This window comes from Nelumbo nucifera, chromosome 3 (assembly GCF_055504915.1).
Source record: "Nelumbo nucifera cultivar China Antique chromosome 3, China Antique-T2T, whole genome shotgun sequence".
In the NCBI taxonomy this organism is placed as follows: Eukaryota; Viridiplantae; Streptophyta; class Magnoliopsida; order Proteales; family Nelumbonaceae; genus Nelumbo; species Nelumbo nucifera.
The window spans coordinates 40,710,197-40,735,692 of record NC_142651.1 but is presented as its reverse complement, the minus strand read 5'-3'; the positions used below and the strand labels follow the sequence as shown (position 1 = coordinate 40,735,692).

The 25,496-nt window shown below is 39.5% G+C and overlaps 1 protein-coding gene across 1 annotated transcript in view; it reads left to right on the top strand.

Moving 5' to 3' along the window:
• LOC104603984 (ATP-dependent zinc metalloprotease FTSH 11, chloroplastic/mitochondrial-like) overlaps window positions 1-25,496 on the top strand; it is an 89,053-nt gene that overhangs the window by 15,439 nt on the left and 48,118 nt on the right. The window contains 5 exon segments of the mRNA XM_010268177.3: window positions 15,291-15,379; window positions 16,182-16,305; window positions 17,909-18,028; window positions 18,569-18,619; window positions 24,234-24,295. Coding sequence (XP_010266479.2) covers window positions 15,291-15,379; window positions 16,182-16,305; window positions 17,909-18,028; window positions 18,569-18,619; window positions 24,234-24,295 — 446 coding nt within the window.

Sequence of the window (25,496 nt, the reverse complement as noted above, 5' to 3'; positions counted from 1 at the left end):
CGGTTTTCTTCACCAATCCCTCACTCCACAAGTGAAGTGGCAGGACAAAGATTCTGAACCAGAAAGAGTCGGGGAAACCAGACTACCTCTGCCAACAACCTTCCGATTTCTCCTAAGGAAACAAGTGAAGCAACGCTCCTCCCACATTTGTAGCACCCAACCTTAGCACTCTTCTTGCTTCCTCCGGTGGCGGCAAAATAAAAATGAACTTAATTTTGGCCATTCGCCTCACCGTTACCCCTAGAGACACATTCCAATAATTAACAGCCCAACGTTTTAAATCCTCCACTGAGAAATTTGTCTCCACTACACCTACGGTGCAAGCCTCCAGAAACTTCATTCTTCAGATTCTTCTTCTCCGTATTCCGAGTCAACTTTCAGGTTCACTTTCCCCTCCTTTGACCAAGATAGGAGCTGTGCCTTCTCACCATAAGAGGACCTCCCTTCTTCTGCCTAAGAGTACTTGCGAGAGTTCTCCAGCCTCCAACTGCACCTGTCTCTCCTTTTTACCAGCCAGGCAACAGTCCTGAAACTCCCTCCCCCATCTACGAGCCTTTCCCTTCCCTAAGCAACCCTTCTTCCCAAACTAAATCTCTTGTACATTGTCGAAGGCTTCCTCAGAGAGGTCACCTTCTGCTGTCAATGGTTGTAAAATTTGCCGGCCATGACAAATCAGCAGTTAGCTCACATAAAATCCATGAAGGTAGAATTGATGGTTATGGTGCAAAGATGAAGATTAAGGAAATCCTTACATTACAGAAATATAGTGGTGGAAGGTGACTCTAAAGTAGTGGTGTGATGGAAGAACCAATACAGTTAGGCCCTTGGGTATATAGGAGATAAAAATTTTGAGAGAGAAGATGAATGTAATTTTCACATGGATACATAGGTCAGAAAATGGTTTGGCTTACAGGTTGGCAAGACAAGGAGAAAATAGAGAGGCTCTATATTGGGGCATGAATATTTTGTTCTATTTCTCATTCTGCAGAGATGATGCTGCTGGGCTTTATATCACCCCTTGCAGCTACCTCATCAATGATATCAAATATTTGCATCAATTCAAAGTTCTTTGACTACAACACATATTGAGATGATTTGGAGGAAAAGATTTGCGGTGGAGAAGAAGAGATTTCTGGTTGAGGAATCTAAGGAGGGAGAAGTTTTGATGTTTGAAAGGAAGGGAGGGCCATGATTTTCATGTCTGAGGCTGTTGCAGGTTTGATTAAAGGATTTGTTGAGGGAGCAATCCATACAGAGACCAGACCTGGCTGGAGGAGTGAGTTGAGTAAGGAACGGAAGTTCTTCTCAATTGAGAAAAAAGTTAATGACAAAGGACGTTTTATGAGGATAGATGAAAAGATGGAAGATGGCAGGAGACAAATTATCTGTTTGCCAGAAGGAAGAAATAGACAGGGATGGGTTGCAGTTGCTGAGGTGCTGCAGGAGTACGAGGAAAGGTGCTGGCTGAAAAAAGAAAAGTTAAAAGGTTTGGGGGTGGAGAAGAAGTTTCAGGAGTCAGAGGAACGTAAGGGGATTCAGGAGGTGACGATTGAAGGAGCAGACGGTGTCCCAAAGTTTGCTATGGGAGGAGGTAAGGAAGATTGGAGCAAAATGATGACAGTGACAGCAAAGAAGGTTAGAGATTGGAAGAGGATTCTTAATGATGTCATGATTAGAATTCCAAATGTGGATTTGGCTGTGATTATTCCTTTCGATGATAGTAAAGCAGTTCTGAATATTGGAAATTCAAAGGCAGAGCTCATGACTGTTGAAACTTCATAAGGTTCGGTGACGGTGGCGAACTGGACACCTTCTTGCAATGAAATTTCAATACCTGGAGGAAGCGTGATCTTGAAGATTTTTGGTCTTCCTTTTAACTTGTGGATATATGAAGTCTTCAATAAGCTAGCAGGTGCATGTGGTGGAGTAATGAAAGATGTTTGCACTGTTGACCTTCATGCAGTGAAGATTATAGTTGCAGGCGCTAAACCTGAGAGGATTCCCCACACGACTGACTTCTTCGCTGAAGGGAGATGGTGGAAACTCTGGGTGGCATCAGAAGCTGAAATGTCCCTGTGGTATGGAAGGCGAGAGGTTGAAGATGAGGCAGGTAGGGTTTGGTGGAGTACACGTGGCACAAACAGACTGGAAGGTTTGAGGGGGAAGGGAGAGAATGAAGAGATGCTATGTGCTGGAAGATCGAGACTTATTGAATACTCTGGTGCTTTTTCAAAAAAGGCCTGCTGTAATTCTGTAATGCTGATTTAAAGAAGGGAGAAGAGGAAGACAAACAGGTGTTTCGAGAGAGATGAACAATGACAGCGAGCTGGGCCGGGTTTTAGTGGAACAACACGTGATCTTATTAAGGAGCATGCAGACTTAAAAAAGGGGACGAGCTGGGCTGGAAACAGGTGGACTTAAAGCAGAAATTTAATAGTGGGACCAGAAGGGGTAAACTTAGCTTGGAGTTGAAGAGTAGGCCCAGCTACGATGGAGGTTTGGCCCAAGAGTATGTTGGGGGTGAGCAGTTTAAAGAGGTGATAGAAAAAGTGGTGACAGAAAGGCCGATTATGATGCCAAAGGATTTGTTTGAAGAACAGCAGTGTTCTTCCCTAAAAATAAGGTTGCAACGATGGTACAGGAGGATGAAGGGGATGGAAAAAGAAGAGCGGAAGAGAAGGGGGAGATTCAGGTGGACTGTGAAGACAATCATATGCATCAAGAGGAAGGGGAGGATGACGAAGACATATTGCCCGTCACTGATGTTGAGGGAGGAGTTCAGGAAAGAGTTGAAAAGGATGACTGGGGAGAGAAAAAGATGGTAGTTAAAAAAGAGAATGGCAGAAAGACGATTAAGGTTTTACTGAAGAGGGATGAAAATAGAGCAGAAGATGAGGGGAAAATCAATCAAGGAGGTGAGGTGATTGGGTCTATAGTAGTTGTTGGAATGTTAGCTTTATTTATTATGTTTTTATTCTGCTGAGTTAGGGTCCGTTTGGACAAATTAAAGCAGTTTTTTCTTTTGTTTTTTATGCTGTAACTTAAGTAGGGGCACAAGGGTCCTTTCCCTTCTACTTATGGTTGCCCTATATATATTAATATAAGCTGGCGCCGCCAGCACTGTAGCAGACTCCAAATCTCTCTTCTCTTCTTTCCTCTCTTCTCTCCTCTCTTCCTCTTCTCTTCTCCTTTGTTCGGCTGTTAATATGGTATCAGAGCGGTTCTGCTAGGCCTGTGAGCAGATTGAACAAGCTTCAACCTGCTGTCTTCTTCAACTGAGATAAAAAAAGTGCAGACCTACGACTGGTACAGATTTTTTTTTGGTGCTTTTTTCCTTTTCCTTGGTCGACTCCAGACTGTTGAATGTTTTCTGAGAAGCTGTGAGGTTCGAACCTCTTTTTTTTGTGGATCGTGTGATCCTATGTCTGAGAATTCAGATCTGTAGGTCATGGATCACCTGATCTTTTAACCCTTGTGGTGTAACCATACTGGTTTATGACCCCTCCTAGCAGTCGATGTGTTTGGGGTGTCTGGAAGTTGGTGGAGTGTGACTGCTAGGTCAGATAAGCTCTGAGATCACCCTAAAATCTTGCCTTTTCTGGACAATCTAGGCTGCTTTGTGGTCAGATTGTGTCCAGATTGCAGTGTGTGCATGTGGGCTTCATCCTTGGTGTTTCTAGGACTGTTTGTTTGGTGATAGGAGGGATCATAAGGTGTGTGTAAGGTCTGAAAGGTGTTTGAATCATGTCCTCTGAGAATTCTGCAACTTCAAGAATTTCAGGAGGTCAAAATGGAATGAGTGGGGGGATGGATATGAGTTTCCCCATGGCTGTAATCCCCTTTGATGGACTGAACTATCTTGAATGGTCTAGGGGAATTAAACTTTCTATCATTGCTAGAGGAAAAATTGGGTATATTAATGGTAAAATCAAGGAACCAAAGATTGGTAGTGCTGAACATGACAGATGGGACCAAGAAAATAGCATGGTGATGTCATGGCTCTTGGTTTCCATGATGCCACAAGTAGGGAAGACCTTTATGTGGGCTGAAACAGCTTGTGAAATATGGGAACAAGTAAAATCTACCTATTCAGAACAGAGACACTATGCAAAGATATATCAATTACAAGTAGAATCCTCCACTTGCAAGCAAGGGGAGAGGAGTTTCTCGGCGTACTATTCAGACTTGACATCAATTTGGAAGGAACTGGATCATTATCAAAATGTGAATTGGAAGTGCGATGAGGATGCAAAGGCCTACAAATCACTTGTTTCCCAGCAATGGGTATTTGCCTTTCTTTTGAGACCGAATCCTACATATGAATCCATGAGGGTACAAATCTTAGGAAGTAAGGACCTACCTTCAGTCCAAGAAGTTTATGCCCTAGTTCAGTCTGAAGAGAGTAAAAGAAGTGTGATGAATTGTGCAGAAGGGGAACCGATTGCACTAGCTGTCCGAGGGGGTACAAGTTCAAATGTTGGAGGTTCTTTTAAAAAGGGAGATTCACAGAAGAGAGTGGATGACAAAGACAAACTTTGGTGCACTCACTGTCAAAAGTCCAGGCACACTAGAGACACATGTTGGGATCTTCATGGCAAGCCAAAATGGGCTTAGGAATTGAGTAAGAAGTCTGACCTGAGTAAGAAGCCAACCTAGCAGAGTCAGAAGAAATATAACTCAGCAAATGTGGCATCTCAAAGGACTAGTCCCATGGTACCCCAAGAGTGACACTTTGGTTCTGACCCCAAGGAAGAGATCATCAACTCCTTTCGTGACCACTTGGAATTATATGGTAGGACACTTCGCCAGATGGATTCTGGCCCTACTCCTACCTCCTTTGCGTCTACATCAGGTAACACTGCCACTGCCTTCCATGTGTCATCCCATACATCTGATTCCCCTTGGATAATTGACTCTGGAGCCTCAAACCACATGACTGGTAAGTCAAATTTATTTCAGGCATATAACCTCCTCTTTGGGAGAGATAAGGTGAGACTGGCTGATGGGTCTTATTCCACCATAGCTGGTCGAGGAGCCATCTCCCTTCCTCTTGGTCTTACCCTCTCTAATGTGTTGCATGTTCCTAAATTACCTATCAATTTACTTTTCATTAGCAGTATTACTCATTCCTTGAATTGTTCAGTGACCTTCTTTCCTTCTTCGTGTGTGTTTCAGGATTTGACCTCGGGGGAGACGATTGGTAGAGGAAGCATGGTGGATGGCCTCTACGTGTTGGAGAATAAAGCTGGTCTTGTGGCTATAGAGTCTTTAAGTTCTTCTAATGAGAGTCATGCCTACTTGTGGCATAAGTGTCCTGATCACCTTTCGTTTGAGTCTTTAAAACTTATGTTTCCTGAGTTGTTTAAGTCTTTGTTAGTTAGTAAATTGCAGTGTCATACGTGTCAATTGAGTAAACATTGTAGAAATTCCTTTCCTTTAAGAAATAAAAGATCCGAATTTCCTTTTCATATTGTCTATTCTGATGTTTGAGGCCCTATTTCTCTACCTACTGAGACTGGATATAAATATTTCATTACTTTGATCGATGACTACTCTAGATATACTTGGGTGTATTCTATGCGATCTAGAGATGAAGTGCCAAAGATTGTGAAAGACTTTCAACGAATGGTTTTCACTCAATTTCAAACTGAAATTCACATTTTCCAGTCGGACAATGCAAAAGAGTACTTCCATAGTGATCTCACGGAGTTCTTTTCTTCGTATGGATCTCTTCATTGATGCTCTTGTGCTAGGACACCTCAACAAAACGGTGTTGCTGAAAGGAAAAATCGTCATCTACTTGAGGTAGCTCGTGGTTTATTACTTCATATGAATGTTCTGAAATGTTTTTGGATGGATGCTGTTATGTGTGCTGCATATATCATCAATCGTATGCCATCTTGGTTACTAGAGTATAAGGCCCCACATCAACTCTTGTTTCCTACAGCTCCGTTGTCCCCCATTCCAATGCGTGTTTTTGGGTGTCGTTGCTTCGTTCATGACTTGTCTCCTATTCGCGGTAAATTCGACCCCCGTGCCACTCCTTGTGTTTTTCTTGGTTATCCGTTATCTCAAAAGGGTTACCACTGCTATGATCCTGCTTCACGCAAGTACTATGTCTCCATGGATGTATCATTCTTTGGAGTCGACCTTTCTTCTCGGTTTCTCCTCAGGGGGAGAGTAGGATTGAGGAGAAACACACTCAGGTTCAACTACCTCCTCTTCCCGACCCTTCTCCATTTCGGGTCTTTCTTCGCCGCCATAAGAGCCACCAGAGTTCAAAGAGCCGTGGAACCTGAAACTATGCAACCAATATCATCGCACTCTCCAGAGGTAGATCCTCCTCATTAGCCAAGTACACTTGTTCCCATTGATATGCCTGAATCTCTTAACATTGATCCTCTTGTTGTTAATGATATTGATGTTCCTATTGCTAAGAGAAAGGGTGTTAGGTCTTGTACTGCTAATCATCCTATCTCTCACTTTGTGTCCTATTTTCATATTTCACCTTCATACCGTGCATTCCTTTCCTCAATTGACAGTGTCTTTGTTCCTAAGAATGTGGTAGAAGCTTTATCCAAACCTGAATGGACAGATGCAATGAAGGAAGAAATTAATGCCTTACACAAAAATGGCACCTGGGAGTTGGTGGATCTACATGAAGGGAAGGAACCGGTGGGTTGCAAGTGGGTATTCATAGTAAAGCATAGAGCTGATGGTTCAGTAGAAAGATACAAAGCTAGATTGGTGGCCAAAGGGTTTACACAAGTGTATGGAATAGACTATGTAGAGACCTTTGCTCCAGTAGCCAAGATGAATTCAATCAGAATCCTCCTCTCATTGGCAACTAACCTTGATTGGGAACTTCATCAGTTGGATATCAAGAATGCATTCTTGAATGGTGACCTAGAGGAAGAGGTTTACATGACTCAACCTCCAGGTTTCTGTGCCAAAGGTAGTGAGCAGAAGGTGTGCAAGTTAAAAAAATCTTTATATGGGTTGAAGCAATCACCTCGGGCCTGGTTTAGTAGGTTTAATTCAGCAGTGCAATAGATGGGATTCAAACAATGCCAGCCAAATCATACTTTATTTGTGAAAAAAGGTGAAGGGAAAATTTCAGCTTTAATTGTCTATGTTGATGACATAGTAATCACAGGAGACTGGAAGACTGAAATACAGAAGCTGAAGAAATTCCTAGCCACTCAATTTGAGGTGAAAGATCTAGGTCCCTTACGTTATTTTCTTGGAATTGAAATTGCCCGCTCAAAAAGGGTCATCTTTATTTTCCAAAGAAAATATGTACTAGATCTATTAGAGGATACAAGCAAGTTGGGAGTGAAACCAATTGATTCACCCATTGAACCTAACCATCAGCTAGGAGACAGTCAGGGGGAGTGTTTGAAAGATGTAAAGAAGTTCCAAAGACTTGTAGGGAGACTCTTATATTTGTCTATGACCAGACCTAATATTGCCTATGCAGTGGGTGTTCTTAGTCCGTTCATGCATAATCCTAAGACAATTCACTTTGAAGTTGCAGAAAGAATCCTTAGATACCTCAAGAAGTTCCCAGGAGTTGGTTTGCTTTTCTAGAAACATGGGCATTTGAAAGTGGAGGTGTATACAAATGCTGATTGGGTAGGGGCAATCAATGAAAAAAAATCTACCAATGGGTATTGTACCTTTGTGGGAGGAAACCTAGTCATCTGGAGAAGTAAGAAGCAATGTGTGGTGGCTAGATCCAGTGCTGAGGCAGAATACAGAGCCATGTCTCATGGAGTTGCTGAAATGATGTGGATAAAAAATGTATTAGGAAAGTTGGGTTTTGTAGTTAACAAACCTATGTCACTCTACTGCGACAACAAGGCTGCTATCAACATTGTTTATAACCCAGTCCTCCATGATAGAACAAATCATATTGAAGTGGACAAGCATTTTATTAGAGAAAAACTTGTGAGTGGAGAAATGTGCACTCCTTATGTTAGTTCAGAGGAACAACTTGCAGACATCTTCCCCAAGGGCCTTCAACACGTGCGTCATAATAATTTGTGTGACAAGTTGGGCATGATTGACATCCATGTCCCAACTTGAGGGGGAGTGTTGGAATGTTGGCTTTATTTATTGTGTTTGTATTCTGCTGAGTTAGGGTCCGTTTGGACAAATTAAAGCAGTTTTTTCTTTTGTTTTTTATGCTATAACTTAAGTAGGGGCATAAGGGTCCTTTCCCTTCTAATTATGGTCGTCCTATATATATTAATATAAGCTGGCGCCGCCCGCACTGTAGCAGACTCCCTCTCTTCTCTCCTCTCTTCTCTTCCTCTTCTCTTCTCCTCTGTTCGGCTGTTAATAGTAGTAAAGGAAATGAGAGCTGTGGAAGAATTAATGGACAAGGGAGCAGGAGAAGTGGAAAATGACTTAATTGAGAAGAAAAGAGGGGAGCAGGAATTAGGGGTTGAAGGGAAGGGAGGAGGGAGGAGATAAGATTGGAGATGGAGTTTGAATTTACAAAAGGAAGAAGTATAGAACTTTCCCTTTATAAGGAAGTAGAGAAGTAAATTCAGGGAAGGCTGATGAAGAGGAATTTATGATGGCTGAGGCCCATGAGGTAGAGAAGAATTGTGATTTAGAGAAAGTGATAAACAAGGAAGTGGAAGTCAGCAAAATTCTGGGGCTGTTTTTCTTAGGAGGGGAGGGTTTGCCAAGGAAGCATTCAGATCGGTAGAGGAGAAAAACGGGGAAAAAGAGAGTAGTGTTGTTGAGTTTTGGGCTAATATAACATGTTTTTATTTACATAGCATAATTAGGGAGTTATTGGGCCTTAGGCCCATTAGTTTATGTTTTAAGTTAAGAGTGTTTTTAAGTTCTCACAAGTAGCTGACTTACTAAGGGCATACTTGTCTTTATACTCTCTTTTATTTTTGAGTATATAATCTAATGAAAGGGGCGGCCAAACTTAATTCTGAGCTTTCCCATTCTCTTCTATCTCTCTCCTCTTTCTTTCTTAGCTGAAACCTTTTCTCCTCTTTCTTTTCTTCTTTCTTTTTACAGTTTTTATATCAAAACAGGTTGTCCAAACCTTTCTACTTGGTATCAGAGCAAGTTTAAAGATTTCTTGAGCTGCTCCATCATGCAGCCCTAGATCGGCTGACTACATGATAAGGTAAAGGGCTGATCGAAGACTTCAGGTAAGCCTAGGTTTTGGATTTTTTGGTGGAATTGCAATCCCTTGTAGCTGGTTTAGGGCTTTACACTAAAATCAGGATGAACTGGAGAAAGGGGAAAGTCTTGTTTTAGTAGGACTCTTCAATTTTGACCTAGGAAGTGGTGCTCTAGTTTTCTAGGGTTGCTTGAGGTTTTCTAAAGGGGGCGGTTGAAGTCCCAGCCTTTTTGGAGGTCTCTGGAGGGAGCGACAACCTCCTCTCTCTTCTTCCGCTTCCACAAAAAAAGGAATCTTTGGAGGGAGGGTCTTCTAGGGTTCCAAGAGGGTGTTTGAGGTTTCTAAAGGAGATAAATACTTTCTTTTTCTTCTCAAATTGATTTCCTAACCTATTCTGAGAGTTATGGAGGGCTGTGGAGTTCAAAACGAATTTACAGGAGAAATGAGATTTGGGGGATGAGGTGTTGGAGACCTCTTCGGGGCCGGAACCATCACTACAGCTTAGTTGGATGGTACAAACTACTTAGAATTGTCACAATCTGCAAAGGTGGCCATTGGTGCTCGTAGGAGATTGGGATATGTCATGGGTGAGGAAAAGAAACCTGAAACTAACCATTCCCGATGGGTATAGGAGAACTACATGGTGATGACTTGGCTGTGTAATTCCATGTTGACCCATATAAATAAGAACTTTTTATGGGCTAACACAACTAAGGAGATTTGGGGTGGAGTAGCAGAAACCTATTCACAAAATGAAAATGTTGCTAGAGCCTATCGGTTGAAAAACTAGGTGATTGCTACTAGGTAGGGAGATAAGTCTGTTGCTATTTATTTTTCAACCCTCAAAACCTTATGGCGGGAGATAGATCATTTGGAGACTGTGGTTTGGGAAAGTAGCAAAGATGCAACAACTTATCAGAAGCTGGTAGAAAAGAATAGGGTTTTTGAGTTTTTTAGCTAGATTTAACCCTGAGTTTGATATTGCACGGCAACATATTCTTTCCCAAGATAGTGTAACTCTCTCTCAAGCATATGCCTTTGTGTTTGGAGAGGAGAGTAGGAGAAATGTGATGATGAGGATCCCATGCCTTGAGCAATCAACTATGGTTAGCACAGTGAAGCCTAAGCTGAGTGGGGACAAGGGTGGAAATGAACCGAGGAAGGAGGACAAAAGGGATCTGATTTGTGACTACTGTAAGAAACCCAAACATACCAGAGATACCTGTTGGAAGCTTTACTCACACCTTGTACCGAGCCAGTTCAGAAATAAGAAAGGAAATGTGAATATGGCAGTGACTGGTGATTTATTAGGGCCACCTACTACAACTTTTCTAGAGTTTGTTGTAGCAGTTGCAATGAGGGCTGAATTGGAGAGATATGGGCAGTTCCTGAATCAGAAGGATACAACTAGTTCCAACTCATTATCAGGTAGATAGCAAGGTGTAGGTGGATCAAGAGGTAGTCATTCTACCTTGTTTGCACACATAGGTGATTTATTAGGGCCACCTACTACATCTTTTCTAGAGTTTGTTGTAGCAGTTGCAGTGAGGGCTGAATTGGAGAGATATGGGCAGTTCCTGAATCAGAAGGATACAACCAGTTCCAACTCATTATCAGGTAGATAGCAAGGTGTAGGTGGATCAGGAAGTAGTCATTCTACCTTGTTTGCACACACAGGTAGTTCACATGCCACTGCAAATTATGTATATGCTACAGGTAAAGGGGGACCTCCCTAGATTATAGACTCAGGAGCCTTAGAACATTTGATCAACATTTCCATCATTTTCACCTCATACCACCTCTGCTCTGGCAGAGATAGAGTTTCCACAGTTGATGGATCACATGTTCCCATTGCTAGGAAAGGGTCTGTCAGGATAATTGATACCATTACCCTACCTTCTGTTCTTCATGTTCCTAGACGAAGCACTAATCTTTTATCTGTTAGTAGCTTGACAAAGAATTTGAACTGTTTTGAGATTTTTTCCCCTGGTCATTCTGTTTTGCAGGATTTGGAATCAAAGAGGACGATTTGGAGTGGTCATGAGGTGAATGAAATCCATCTTCTTGATGCGCTTCTCAGTCATCAGAGTCGTTGTGTCAGCAGGAGTATTGAGTCAGAGTCAGTGGATCAAATTATGTTTTGGCATAACCAGTTAGGACATTTGTTTTTTGCTTCTTTGGGCCTTTTGTTTCCTAAATTGTTTGAGTCTGTCAGTTTGTCCAGTTTGGAGTGTGAGGGCTGTCAACTTGGAAATCATTGTACTATTGTAGACATTCCTTTAAAGCAAGTAATAAAAGATGTTCTTCTGTTTTTGATATTGTTCATGCTGATGTGTGGGGGCCATACCATGTTTCCTTTATGGGTGGCTATCGGTATTTTCTTCTGTTTGTGGATGATTATCTCAGTACTCTTGGATATATTTGATGAGATCCTGTGATGAGGTACCGTCTTTGGTTCAACAATTCCATTAGATAGTGCTGACACAGTTTGGGGTACGAGTGAAAGTGTTTAAATCAGACAATGCCAGGGAATACTTTGAAAAAAACCTGCCATCATACCTATTGGAGCATGGAGTTATCCATCAAAGCAGTTGTACATACACTCCACAATAGAATGGTGTAGCAGAAAGGAAGAACAAACATATTGTGGAAGTAGCAACAAGCATGATGTTGAGCTCTACAGTTCCAGTTTGTTTTTGGGGTGATGTAATTCTTACAACAGTGTTCTTGATTAATCGGGTGCCTTCTCGTGTTCTTGGATATAGCACTCCGTTCAGCCTTTTTTTTCCTAAGGGGGAGACATTCCATATTCCTCTAAGGGTGTTTGGATGTGTATGCTTTGTCCATGTTCTTGGTCCTCACCGCTCAAAGTTGAATCCTAAGGCGAAGAAGTGTGACTTCCTTGAGCATGCAGGAAATCAGAAGGGGTATTGTTGTTATAATCCAGTCTCTGGGAGTTGGTATGTTACTATGGATGTCACCTTTCTTGAATTCACACCTTTTTTCTCGGGGGTTCTTCTCAAGGGGAGTGTTTTGGAGAAGTGAGCAATCTATACCACTTCCTATTCCAGCTCCTTTGTTTACTCTAGTGTCTGACCTACCCATCTCACCCACTTTTCCACCTCCGTTGCATCCTGTCTCTTAGTGCTCTACATAATAGCACCTACGACAGCATAGGGAAGTTGATTCCACAGTAAAGGAACCCACATCACTCCCTATCGGCTTATCGGGGATTCCAGGTTCGACTGACATAGACCCAGGTATGCCTCTTGTTCCCCCTGATGGTTTAGTTCCGATTGATACTACTACCCCTGCTCCTAACGCCATTGCAGATGACCTTGATCTCTCTATTGCCCTTAGAAAAGGGAAGAGGAAGTGTATCACTCATTGCATCTCACACTATCTTTCCTAAAGTGGACTATCCCCTTCCTACTGGGCCTTTCTTTCCTCCCTCGGCTCTGTGTCTATACACAGGAGTGTTAGTGAGGCTCTCTCCAAACCTGAGTGGAAGACAACTATGTAGGAGGAAACGAAAGCATTGATTAAAAATCAGACATGGGGGTTTGTGGATTTGCCTAATGGCAAGGAGACTGTTGGACGCAGATGGGTTTATACAGTGAAGTACAACGCTGATGGAAGTATAGAAGGGTACAAGGCGAGGCTAATTGCAAAAGGGTATACTCAAATTTATGGCATAGATTACTTGGAAACTTTTGCACCAGTGGCAAAGACGAGTTCAGTTCGGATTCTTCTATCACTAACAACTACATACTCTTGGCCACTCTTCCAACTTGATGTGAAGAATGCCTTCTCAATAGGGACACACAGGAGGAGGTGTATATAGACCTTCCAGCTGGCTTCTACAATAATGTGGAAAAAGGAAAGGTATGCAGGTTGTAGAAGTCCCTATATGGTTTAAAACTATCACCCAAAGCTTGGTTTAATAGGTTTAGAAATGCATTGGTTGTATTTGGTTATACTCAAACTCAATCTGATTACTCTTTGTGAAGAGAAGGGGGTCTCTGGTGTCAATTTTTATTGTGTATGTGGATGGCATTGTAGTTACAGGAAATGATTTGAGTGAGATTGATACCTTGAGGAAGAATCTGCACAAAGAATTTGAGATTAAGGATCTTGGGGAGCTGAAGTACTTTCTGGGCATTGAAGTGGTTCAAGCATGGGATCTTCATCTCACAGAGGAAGTGTGTTCTAGATTTACTACAAGAGACAGGAAAGCTTGGGGCAAAGGCAGTTGGTACACCTATTGATCAAAACCACAAGATAAATGCTTCAAAGGGTGAACTAGTGAAGGATGTTGGAAGATATTAGAGGTTAGTGGGGCGGTTGCTATACTTATGTATGACACGAGTAGACATCTCTTATGCAGTGAGTGTAGTGAGTCAATACATGCATGCCCCACAAGTTCAGCATTGGGAGGCTATTGACAGGATGCTTTCCTATTTAAAGGGACACCCAGGTAGAGGCATATTGTTTGTTGACCATGGACAGATGAAGTTAGAGGCTTACACATAATGTTGATTGGGCAGGGTGCCTAGATGATAGGAGATCTATTTTAGGAGTTTGTACTCTTGTTGGAGGTAATTTAGTTTCATGGAAGAGTAAAAAACAGACAGTTGTGGCAAGGTCAAGTGCAGAAGCTGAATACAGAGCCATGGCACATGGTGTTTTAGAACTCCTCTAGATCCGTTCCTTGTTAGGGGAGATTGGAGTTGAGGCTGAAGAACCTATGATGCTATATTGTGACAATCAGGCAGCAATTAACATTGCCCACAACCCAGTTTAGCATGATAGGACGAAGCATATAGAAGTGGATAGACACTTTATAAGGGAAAGGGTGACACCTGGAGAAGTTTGTTTGCCATATGTTGCATCTGATTTGCAGCTTGCTGATGTTCTTACAAAAGAGTTGCAAGAAACAAGCTGGAGCATGATCTACACAAGTTGGGAATGTGTGGCATTTATTCCCAACTTGAGGGGGAGTGTTGAGTTTTGGGCTGATATAACATGTTTTTGTTTACATAGCATAGTTAGGGAGTTATTGGGCCTTAGGCCCATTAGTTTATGTTTTAAGTTAAGAGTGTTTTTAATTTCTCACAAGTAGCTGACTTACTAAGGGCTTACTTGTCTTTGTACTCTCTTTTATTTATGAGTATACAATCTAATGAAAGGGGCGGCCAGACCTTATTCTGAGCTTCTCCCATTCTCTTCTATCTCTCTTCTCTCTCTTTCTTAGCTGGAAGCTTTTCTCCTCTTTCTTTTCTTCTTTCTTTTACAGTTTTTATATCAAAACAGGTTGTCCAAACCTTTCTACTGTATCGTTCCAGTGCGTGATGGAAAATCCGACAATTCTGAAAAACAAGTGATTGTTGGAGATGGCGGGGATGCTTTCAAGAAGCAGGAAGATTTACCTGAGAGGATGTTGGTTTCAGATGGGGGTCAAAAGCCAGATGGGAGTTTGGAAGAGGCTGTGAAAACACTTAATACAAGTAGAAGATTCAGAGCTCAAAAGAACGTAAAAAGTCAGTAGCAAGTTCCAGTTTCAAAAGTCTTTGCATGGACAAAAGGAGGCTTATATGGTATTGGGCCTAATAAACTCATCAAGAAACACAAAAGATCAGAGAAAAGGCGACTAGAAGATTGTTCTCAAAAATCTGATAAGAAGAGTTTTTGAGTGGGAGTGGGAAGTGGGGATGGGTTTCTGGAGGGTGTTGATATTGGTTTGTAGGGTCTGGGTCTTGCCTTAGTGTTGCGGTGTGGTTTTTTCTTTTAGCTGGGTCGAAAGGATTATTCTTGTTTGGGGTGGTTTTCCTTTTTGGGATTGGGGTTTATTTGTGTGGTTCTTTGGATTTTGCTTCCTCTCGGATGATTGCTTATCACCTTCCTTGTAATTGCTTTTTTGATTTAATAAAGTTTATTTTATTTTATCTTCAAAAAAAACTTGTAATCCACAAAGAAATTTTTTAACTGAAAAAAGGGAGGTGGCACACTCATCTACATAAACTATTCTTTTATCTTATTAATAAAAATGACCAATTTCTGATAAAAAACTGATGTGTTTTATTTGCACCCAACATTTCTTTCTTGCTACTTATTTTGATTCTTTTTCCTGTATTAGGTTGATCCTAAAGCATCGAACAGGTCAACACGTTTGGTGCAAGAGCTAATCTCAACTATCTTGTTTACAATTGTTGTTGGTTTGATGTGGTATGACATTTACGTATCTGTATTATTGTTTTCTACTATTTTATAAAAAAACTAAAAAAAGCCATTGCCCAATGTTGGTCCCAACTATCTGGGGTCTCAGGAGGGGTAGACTGGGAATGGTCCTACCCTTTGGCATTTTTTCAAACAAAGTAGCCGCCCTCAGACTTGAACCTGTGTTCTGCCCGGATTATACCATTACAACAAATAATGCCCGTTTTTCTGCTAATTTGTCTTTGACCATATTGCATACTTTGCCCACTGTTTGAATTTTTAAAGAATTGATTATCTTATCCAAGTTTAGAAGGATTTTTTTGTTGGTAACTTGCCTTTTTCAGTCAGTTCATTTTCCCCCTGAAATGAATTTGTTACGTTGTCTTGACATGCATGCATTTTCTACAGTAGCATGTGGAGATCTGAGTTGTATTGGTGCCTTCCCTCCTAGGATAGATTTTCTTTGTTTTCTGTTATGTGTCTTTGGTAAGCTTGTGGTTTGCCTCATCTTGGATGTGGTTTCTTGCCTCGTTTTGTTCTCTCTAACCAGGCTGGACAATTATACTCTTATCTTTTTGGATTATTAATGAAGTTTTTTTTTTTTCATTGGTAACTGATATATTATATTTATTTAGAGAAAAAGTATCTATATTACAATACACAGCTCTCAATCAGAGCCAATCCCACTTGTCCCTTTATGAGTACAACTGAGCCCAAAAAATGCATATTTGAGCTCCTATCAAGAATGAGCTTATTTCTTTAGATGGAATCTTGAGTTGCTCATTATTTTAAAGTTGGAATATGTTTCCAGGGTAATGGGTGCTGCTGCACTTCAGAAATATGTTGGCAGCTTAGGTGGTATAGGCACTTCTGGCGTTGGCTCAAGTTCTTCATATGCTCCAAAGGAGTTGAACAAAGAAATTATGCCAGAGAAGGTGGTTGGTAGTTGATGTTTGGATTATTTCTTTTCAGCTTTCAATATTCCTGCATTGTATTGATTATCTTTTGGTCATTAGATCTTAAAAAGAGCCTGTCTTTTATTTTTTGATTTTTTTTTCACGTCTTTTATTTTTTTATTTAATTGCTGTTTTATTTACAATAGGTTAATATCTGGTTTTGCATTCCATTTTGAATATCATGGATCAAGAAAGAATTGAATTAAATTATTTTATACAACTTTTTCAGGGGATAACTCAAATCACCTATGAGGCTATGATCATTTAATTGTAAATACAATGACTTTTGCATGTGATGAAGGATCAATTAAAAAGCAAAGCTGAATGTAGGATCTTTGAAAAGTTTGATAACTCAAATTACCTATGATCATTCTTTTTCACATTCTTGTCAAATTGTTTGCTCGTGCACTGTTGGGGATGATTCCTTGGTTCATTGAGCAACCTAGGTCAAGTTTGAACTGCAACTATATGCCAATTTCCCATGAAAACAAAGGGTGATACATGTACTACCTCTGGTAGATGAGTGATGAACTGGAGAAAATTATTTTTTACCAATTAATGGCACCTTTCTGTATGGAATTTGGTGGTTACTGGGAGTAGGAGGATTGTAATTGCAGAAAGGACAAGTGGCAACTTCTTTGGAAGTGATATTAGCTAAGAAAAATCTGTGCCAAAATTGATTAAAAAAAGAAAAACCATGCTAATGCAATATTTAATATATTCCACCAAAAACCAAAACTTCAAACTGAATTTAATCATAATCAATTAATCATATGCGAGGGTTAGAATCCTAGAGCTTTACTGGTGTCTCATTTCCCAAAAAGGAAAAATAAAAAGTTTAGGCAATGTCAATTTGGTTTAGTTAAATATGGTCTAATGGAATCAAAGAACTGATGGTTTAAAGAGCATGGGAAGCTCTTGTAGGGGGAGGAGCAAGAATGACATCTGGGCTGTATAACATGTCCGATGGAAGATTCCTGTTATATGTTCCACAAGCCTAGTTGTCCTTGAAAGTTTCATCTTATATGCTATAAATCCTCATGATGGACCTTTTGTGCTGAAACTTAAGTCACATCCAGCAAGGATGAGGTGGTAGACCACCTGTACCAATTGAACTGCCAGCTCTCTTACCTGTAGAAAGAGCCAGTCCAGACTTATGTTGCCTATGGAGAAGGGTCGACAGCCTCATTGGCATAAACATTACTCAAGCAACTTCAGTCTAACTTGATAACAACTGAGAATAAATTGATTCACCTTCTTAACCTCCTGGTCAAATTAATGGCTCAAAATCTAAAGGTAGTTTTTTATTTTTTTTCAGGGGTATTAAGTCTTTCATTGACCATGTAGATCTATCTGTGGTAGAAAATGTACTTGTTTAATTATCAGTCCTGCATGTTGTGTGTATGAAGCAAGATAAATGCTTTCTTTTACTTCTATATTTCTTTGTTTATCCAAGTAGATGTGGATGAATAAATCGAAACCTGTCCTATTATGTTTCCTATATATATATATATACATACATACATACTACATACACACACATATACATTTTCATTTTCCCTAACTACTTGACTTGTCACAGAATGTGAAAACCTTTAAGGATGTAAAAGGTTGTGACGATGCAAAACAAGAACTTGAGGAAGTAGTAGAGTACGTCAAGAACCCAGAAAAGTTCACTCGCCTAGCGGGGAAGCTGCCCAAGGTTTGTGCGCATCTTCAAACTATTTATCTTCCTTGTTGTATTGCTGTTACTAAATATATTCCCTGAATGAATGGATATGTACATCTTATTCAATGTGAAGATCCTCTTGTGAATCTTTTATTGCTTAGAAAAAACTATAGATGGAACTTATCTTTACCTCTTTCTTTTCTTTCTTCTTTCCTTCCTGTTGGGAGGGGTGCTTTGTGTTTTATGTAAATGTGGATGTTTATCTTGTGGTATGGTTGAAGTTGATGTTAAGGCATCAGGTCCAAATTCATTAAACTTGAGGTGGTATTATATACTTCTCATTCTTAAACAAAATCACGACGTTTGTTTTCTTTGTTTTGGCAGTGTAATAATTTTCATATGATATTAGGGCCGGAAGGCTTCATAGATCACCTAATTTCTAATTTAAAAACAAAGAATAATGGTTCAAGACAACAGTCTCTTTTTGGATCATTCCTTCTTTGTGTTTTTGTACCTTCACATCTGCTAATTATGGTCGGTTGTTGTTTTAGTCTTATAAATAGTCATTTGCAGGGAATTCTTTTGACAGGAGCACCTGGGACAGGAAAGACTTTGCTTGCTAAGGTATACTCCACTTTATTACTAGATTTGGGAGTTTACCATGGCAGAAACACTATCTTATGTCAGGATGTCATACCTTTATGCATGTCCAATACCTTAGACTCTAAATTTTACTTTTTTTTTCTTTTTTTTTTCAACTGCATTCTGTTATATCTTGAATGTAAAATTTAAGGCATGAACATGAACCATGTTAGTTTTGAGTAGACTTCTAACATAATGTTCAATCACCAATAAATGGCTCAAAGTAGATGCAAATGAAGACACAGAAAGACTAAAAAATAGAAATCACATCATTGACTTGTAAGCTTTCAGTAATTTGTCCTCAGCCTTTTCAAATCATTCCTGACCTATCTTGTGCTTGATCCTAGTGATACAAACATCAAGTATTGAGGCACTTCCGGACATGAAAATTTTGTCTAATGGATCCCAAGAGAAATATTTGCTTCTCAGACTTCAGATGTGCTTAGATCAGGGTAGAAATGGAAATATAGTGTGGAGTTGATAGTACCAATTCCACAGTATTCTGGATTTGATTGTTTTGGTTCAGTTCCATGTCAGAGTGGAATTTGGAAGCCACCAAGTTCTAGGCTTTCATTTCTGTGATATTGGCAGCGTTAAAATTCCTACAAGGAGATGTTATTTCAATTATGTGGAATTAGGTCAGTGGAATTCTATTCCATTTCCACTCCTGTGATGCAGACACAACCTTGTAATTCATTGCAAAACAAGTTTTTCTTAGTATCCTTTAGTTGTGGAGATTCTTTAAGGGCTGAGTTACTGGCAGTGTGGCATTGTCTAAGAATGACTGGCTAAAAAATGGCAGTACTGGTTCTTGGCAATACCGATACAAGATGAGAGAAACTCTACATTTGGGAAAGGAATTGGGCGACATTTATTTGGACACAAAGATCAGCTAATAGACTAGTTAATGAGTTAGCTAGGTAGGGGGTGTAAGGGCATGGACATGCCCCACACTATAAGTTGACAGAAGAACCCCACAGGTGCCTGGACCTCTGAAACATTGCAAAACACAAACTTAATAAGCATTTTATTAAGTAAAACAGAGCGCAAAGTGGGGACACGTGGCAGAATGACATGTGAGGACTCAGAAAAGCACCTTGTTTGGTACCGAGTTTACTCATATCCCTCTAATAGCTGTTTGTACTAAGCTGACATAACTAATTAAAGTGCTTTTCTGACAAAAGAATATTCTGAAATCACATCAAGCATGAGTTACATGACGGACTCCTATAAAAGGGTGGCAGCACACCTGGCCAAGGACATAATAACACAAAATAACATATCTGATTCGTCCACCAGACTTCAATGATCCACACCCTCTCAACTTTCTTGAGAACCTTCCAGGCTTCAGCTCTCTGAAACACCTACTTCTGATTTCTGTACACCCCCTGTAAGGCAATGGGATGTCAATGGTGTATTGAACTCTGAAGGTTGGAGTTAGTGACACCGCTGCAAGGGGATCGAAAGGCTCTTGCTGGTGGAGATTGTGGATCTATGGGTCTCTGCAACAAAGGTGAGAGTGGAAAATACAATGGCAGTCTCCATGGAAGGAGTTGCAGGAGGATTTCAGAGTGGAGAAGTTAGGCTAGCCTAGCGTTATAAAAGTGGTGCTTGGGCATTATTTATACTTCATTTTTTAACAAGTTAATGAAGTTTCTGGTTACCAATAAAAAATTGTTATGTTAGGGAAACATAAAGGTACATGAGCAGCTTTGATGTCCAGATAAGAATACTGACACAGATACAGGAAATGAGGACATGATTCCCCATTTCCTAATCTAAGATCCCAAACACAAATATGGGTATAGGTATTGTATTTAATATGCTTGTATTGGGGGATCATTCTCCATAGGGATTGAATATAGTAATGCAAGTAATGGTTAGATTTTGGGGTTGGGTAGCTAGGACTAGCCTAATGCTATAATAGCAATCCTTGGCACATTTTTAATTTGTTTATACTTCATTCTTTTTATAAGTTAATAAAGTTTCTAGTTACCAATAAAAAGTCATTATGTTACAAAAAAATAAAGATACATGAGCAGTGATGCCCAGATAGGATAGTGACACAGGTACAGGTAACAGGGATATGATTCCTTTTATATTAAACAATTCCTTTTACATTACATATTCCCCACCTGCTCCCAAAATAGATGTGATCTATTAACCCTTGTTTTCAATTGCATCAGTCAACTCATTGTCTGATCTGTAAATCCAATTAAAATTGGTAACTATATTCTCTTTCCATCGCTCTTATCTCTCTCATAGTATTTTGGTACTACCATGAACCAGACCACCATTTCCAAGCCAGCCCACTACCACTTTTGAGTCTCCTTCCACTACCAATTTTCTATATTTGAAAGAGCTTGCCAATCTCAAATCTTGTAGCATCATAGTTAGTTCTGCCCTTGTGGAGTTTTCTTGACCTATAGTACCTGAATATAAGGCAATGATTGCCCCTTTGCAGTCCCTAAAGATCCCTACAGTGCTAGATGGACCTGGATTACCCCTACTTCGGCCATCAAAGTTTAGTTTTATCATATTCAAATCAAGTGGCCTCCACCTAGAAAGGACTATGGATCTGGCTGAAGAAGAGCCTGCCACCCAATGCGGTCCTCTTAAGATGTCTTTAGATGAGAATGGAACAAAGAGCCTCACCATTTTTATCCAATGAGCCAGTTTAATTGTGATGCACTTAATAGTTGCACTTATAGACTGTGCCTTGTCATTGAAGAGTTTGCCATTTCTCTCTTCCCATATAGTCTATAGTACTTCTGTCCTTGTTCATATTCCCTCCTTTCCTTGGTGGAATAAGATCGGAAGAATTAAAAATGCCTACCAATTCAGTTGGGGGACTCCACCTGCATCCAAAAAGAGCACAAAACCATTCCTAAATTCTGCTGACAAACATAGTTCTCAAGGTGACGCATAGGTGGCAAGGCGCCCTTGGAGGCTCGCCTCGCCTAATCACCAAGCAGTTCTCTATAGCGTGTTATAAAAAAACTTTTATATTCTTAATTTTTTTAGGTTATAATTATAAAATAGACATTTTTAAACTAAAATATTCATTTTGTGTGTTTATATACTAATTTCTTGTTATTATTTTCTTATTTGTTAGGGTTTAGTCAACACAAACATTGCTAAATGCTGTATTGAACCCTCAAAGACTTCAAAACCTGAACCAATAATTAAGGAAGAACAAAAAATGTGTCCAATCAACACATTTTCTTCTTTTTCTTTACTAATTTTGTGTGTTTATATACTAATTTCTTCTTCTTCCACCTTTTCTTTTCTTCTTTTCCTATAACAGAAATAGGGGTTCAGCCCCTATATTTTTTGAATTTTCTCTTCTTTCTTCTTTTTCTTCTCATGATTATGTTGGAATATGTTGATTTTCTATACTTTAAAATGAAGTTTATACTTTTCTTATGAAAATTATGGATATTTATAAGGAAATATAATTATGGAACCTAGGGAACTACCCTAGGATACATGTTTTTACTTAAAAAAAATCCATCGCCTAGGCGACAAGGTGCCCCCCTGTCACCTAGCCTTGCCTTGGCGCCTTGAAAACTATGCTGACAAAAAGGGAAAAAGATTAAGAAGTGGTGAGTAGCTTCTTTGCTTGCTTTAGAAAGGAGACAAATGTGTGGAAATAAAGACCAATCTGATCTTTTCCTCTGAAGAGTTTCACAAGTGTTAATTTTTTAGATGAAAAGCTTATTGGGATTTAGAGGATTGATACCAAACTCATGGCAACTGGCATTTCAAAATCCCTTAACCCTCTTGTGAATCCAAAGTTCCAGATGACCTTGGATTTTAAATGGAATCAAAAGTGCTAATTTTTTTAGTCTTAGATTGCTCAGCCCCAGTTCCTCCAATTTCTTTCCTTTTACAAACCATAACCTAGTTCATTAGGTAATCTCTTTTGTCCTTGTTTTGCACAAAAAAATCTCTCAGTATTTTCTCTAACCTATTAGCAATCATAGTTGGGATCTGAAAAATGGACATGTATAAGATAGAGATGATCATTTTCAGCTCGGCCTGGGCCCGGGCTTGCATCAAGCTCAGAAATTTCAGGACTGGGCCTCGGCCCAATACCCTCTGGACCAGCCCGCACATATTACATATATATTATTTATACATATTTATATATGTTATTTCATTTTATATTTTAAAATTTATATATAAATATTATAATATGACACCTATAATACATATTATATATAATATTTACCTTCAGGTTTGAAATTTTCTCAGAACACTTTATTAAAAGTTGTATATTCCTGATCCCCATTTCCCTCATGTTCTCACCAAACAATATAATGTTTGTGAATTGCAAACTATCTCTTTTTCCAACCCTGCAATGTTTGGTTAAACCAAAAGTTGTATGCATTTAAAATTAGGTGAATTAAAGGCATTTGCTCTAAGGGTAAAAAGGGAGAGAGGGGATCTCCTTGCCTCGAACCCCTCTTAGCTGGAAAGAAATCCTTGACAGCTTTATTTATTTATTTTTTTGAAATACTTGACACCTCTATTTATTAGCACAAAACAGTACCGATTGGAGATATCCTTTGAGCCACTTCCTCCATCTAACCCTAAAACTACATCTTTCTAATACCTGCCCTAGAAATGATTAATCAACATTAGTCATAAACCTTCTCCAAGTCTAATTTGCATTCCCAACCCTTCTTTCTTGTCCTTGTGACCTTGTCTTTTTGAAGACACTCATTAGTAATTGGGCTCTAATAGATTATCTTTCTATCTTAAAAAAGGTCTATTGGAACTAGGCAATTATTGAGGGAAGTACCTCCTTCAACCCTAGAGAAAGCACTCAAACAGTGATTTTATAGAGGCTTCCCACCAAACTGATTGGTCTGAAATATTTGGGATGGTTTGCATGCTATGTTTTAGCGTTTTAGTCACCAATGCTATGAAAGTTGCATTTGTACTTATGTTAATGAATCCCCTTCTCATAAAATTCTCTGAATACTTCAAACAAGTCCAACATCAATACCTCTCAACACTTACAGAAGGCCATATTGAAAGTATTTGGGCCTAGTGCCTTGGACCCTTTTATGGAGAAAGTTACCTTTTTAATTTCTTCTAGCTCGTAAGATTTCTCCAATTTCTCCACTAAAGCCTTATCCAAGGTTGGCCATCCCAAACTTTCCACCTTTAATCTTTGGAGGGAAAAGACAAAATATTGATTTGAAGTGGTCCATTAAGAATTTTGATATCTCCTCTTCTATGATGATTCCCCAATCATGGCCAATCTTGCAATAAAATTCTTCTTCTCTCTCCCATTCACCAAAGAGTTAAAGTATTGGGAATCCCCATCCCCTTAACCCATTTGCATCTCTAAATTGGATATCATGAAATTAATTGCATTTCCTTTGGTTGACTTAAAATCACTGTTTATCAACCTTCATGTGCATATGGATAGAATTCAGTCAACTGCTTGATTGTAAAGGTTTATCACTTTATTTTTGGTTCATAACTATAACTCTCTCTCTCTCTCTCTCTCTCTCTAGATATATATATATATATATATATATATATATTCCTGAATATGACTGTTGCATTTGGATTCTTGAAGGCTATTGCTGGAGAGGCTGGTGTACCATTTTTTTATAGAGCAGGGTCAGAGTTTGAGGAAATGTAAGTACCGATAGTTGTCAATCAATCTTGAAATTCTGTAGAAGTTTCAAACATTTATTGAAAAAAGGAACTTTTTTGTTTCAAGAAATAAGTACTGATAGTTGTCAATCAATCTTGAAATTCCGTAGAAGTTTCAAACATTTATTGAAAAATGGAACTTTTTTGTTTCCAGAAATAAGATAGAAATGTACATATTTAATATTTTGCCTACCTTTATCTAGTTTGTGGTAAACACCAAAGATAACAATTATACATATATATACATACAATTAATATATATATATATATATGTAATTGGAAATGTATCTTTCAATCATTAAATTTTAAAATCATAACATTACATATCAGACATTCCATAGCTGAAATGCTGATACCAAAAACAGATCCACTGTTACAATACAGCCCAGAAAAGTTCTCTCCTGTTTGATCCTTGTTGGCTAAAGCATCAGCCAGGCCATTTTCTGTTCTTCTAACCCATTTGAAGTTTGCTTAAATTTCCTTTGTAAGACACCAAACTTCTCTCATAGCTTGTCTGTGATTCCACATTCCCAAGTTTCCAGCTTTCATCCAGTCTATTACTAACCTTGAATCCCTTTCCACTTCAATCTGGTGTAGTCCCATCTGTTTAGCCAACCTCAGTCTTTGCAGCAAAGTTAGCTCTTAACGAATCACCCAATCCTATAGGCCCCAGAAAAAGAGCCAAAATTTTTCCTTCCCCATCTCTAAAGACTCCTACACCCAAAGGCCCTGGTTTACCAAAAGAGCTGCCATCGAAATTCAACTAATTTCTTTGTTATGTAGACACTGCCCAACTCTCTTGAAATGCTGGACTGGATCTTGAAGAGTTTGCTACTGAATTCCAGCCCCTAATCATATCATCCACCGAGAACTCCTTAAACAACTCAACTGGTTTTACCTGAACTACCTTAATAGTGATGCAATCAATCAAAGCCTCCCTTGATTTTCTTTTTCCTTGAAAGATCCTATTATTTCTTTCCTCCCATACTGCCCATAAGACCGCAACTCTTGTGTCTCTCCACAACATCTTTTCCCCTTTTTCGGTTGCCTAAAGAAGCTTGCTTCAAAAGGCCTGCCACATTGGGGGGAGGAATCCACTTGCAACCAAGGAGAGAAGAAAACCAATCCCAAATAAAAGAGGCAAAGGTGTAGGAGATTAACAGGTGCTCAGTAGTCTCACCAC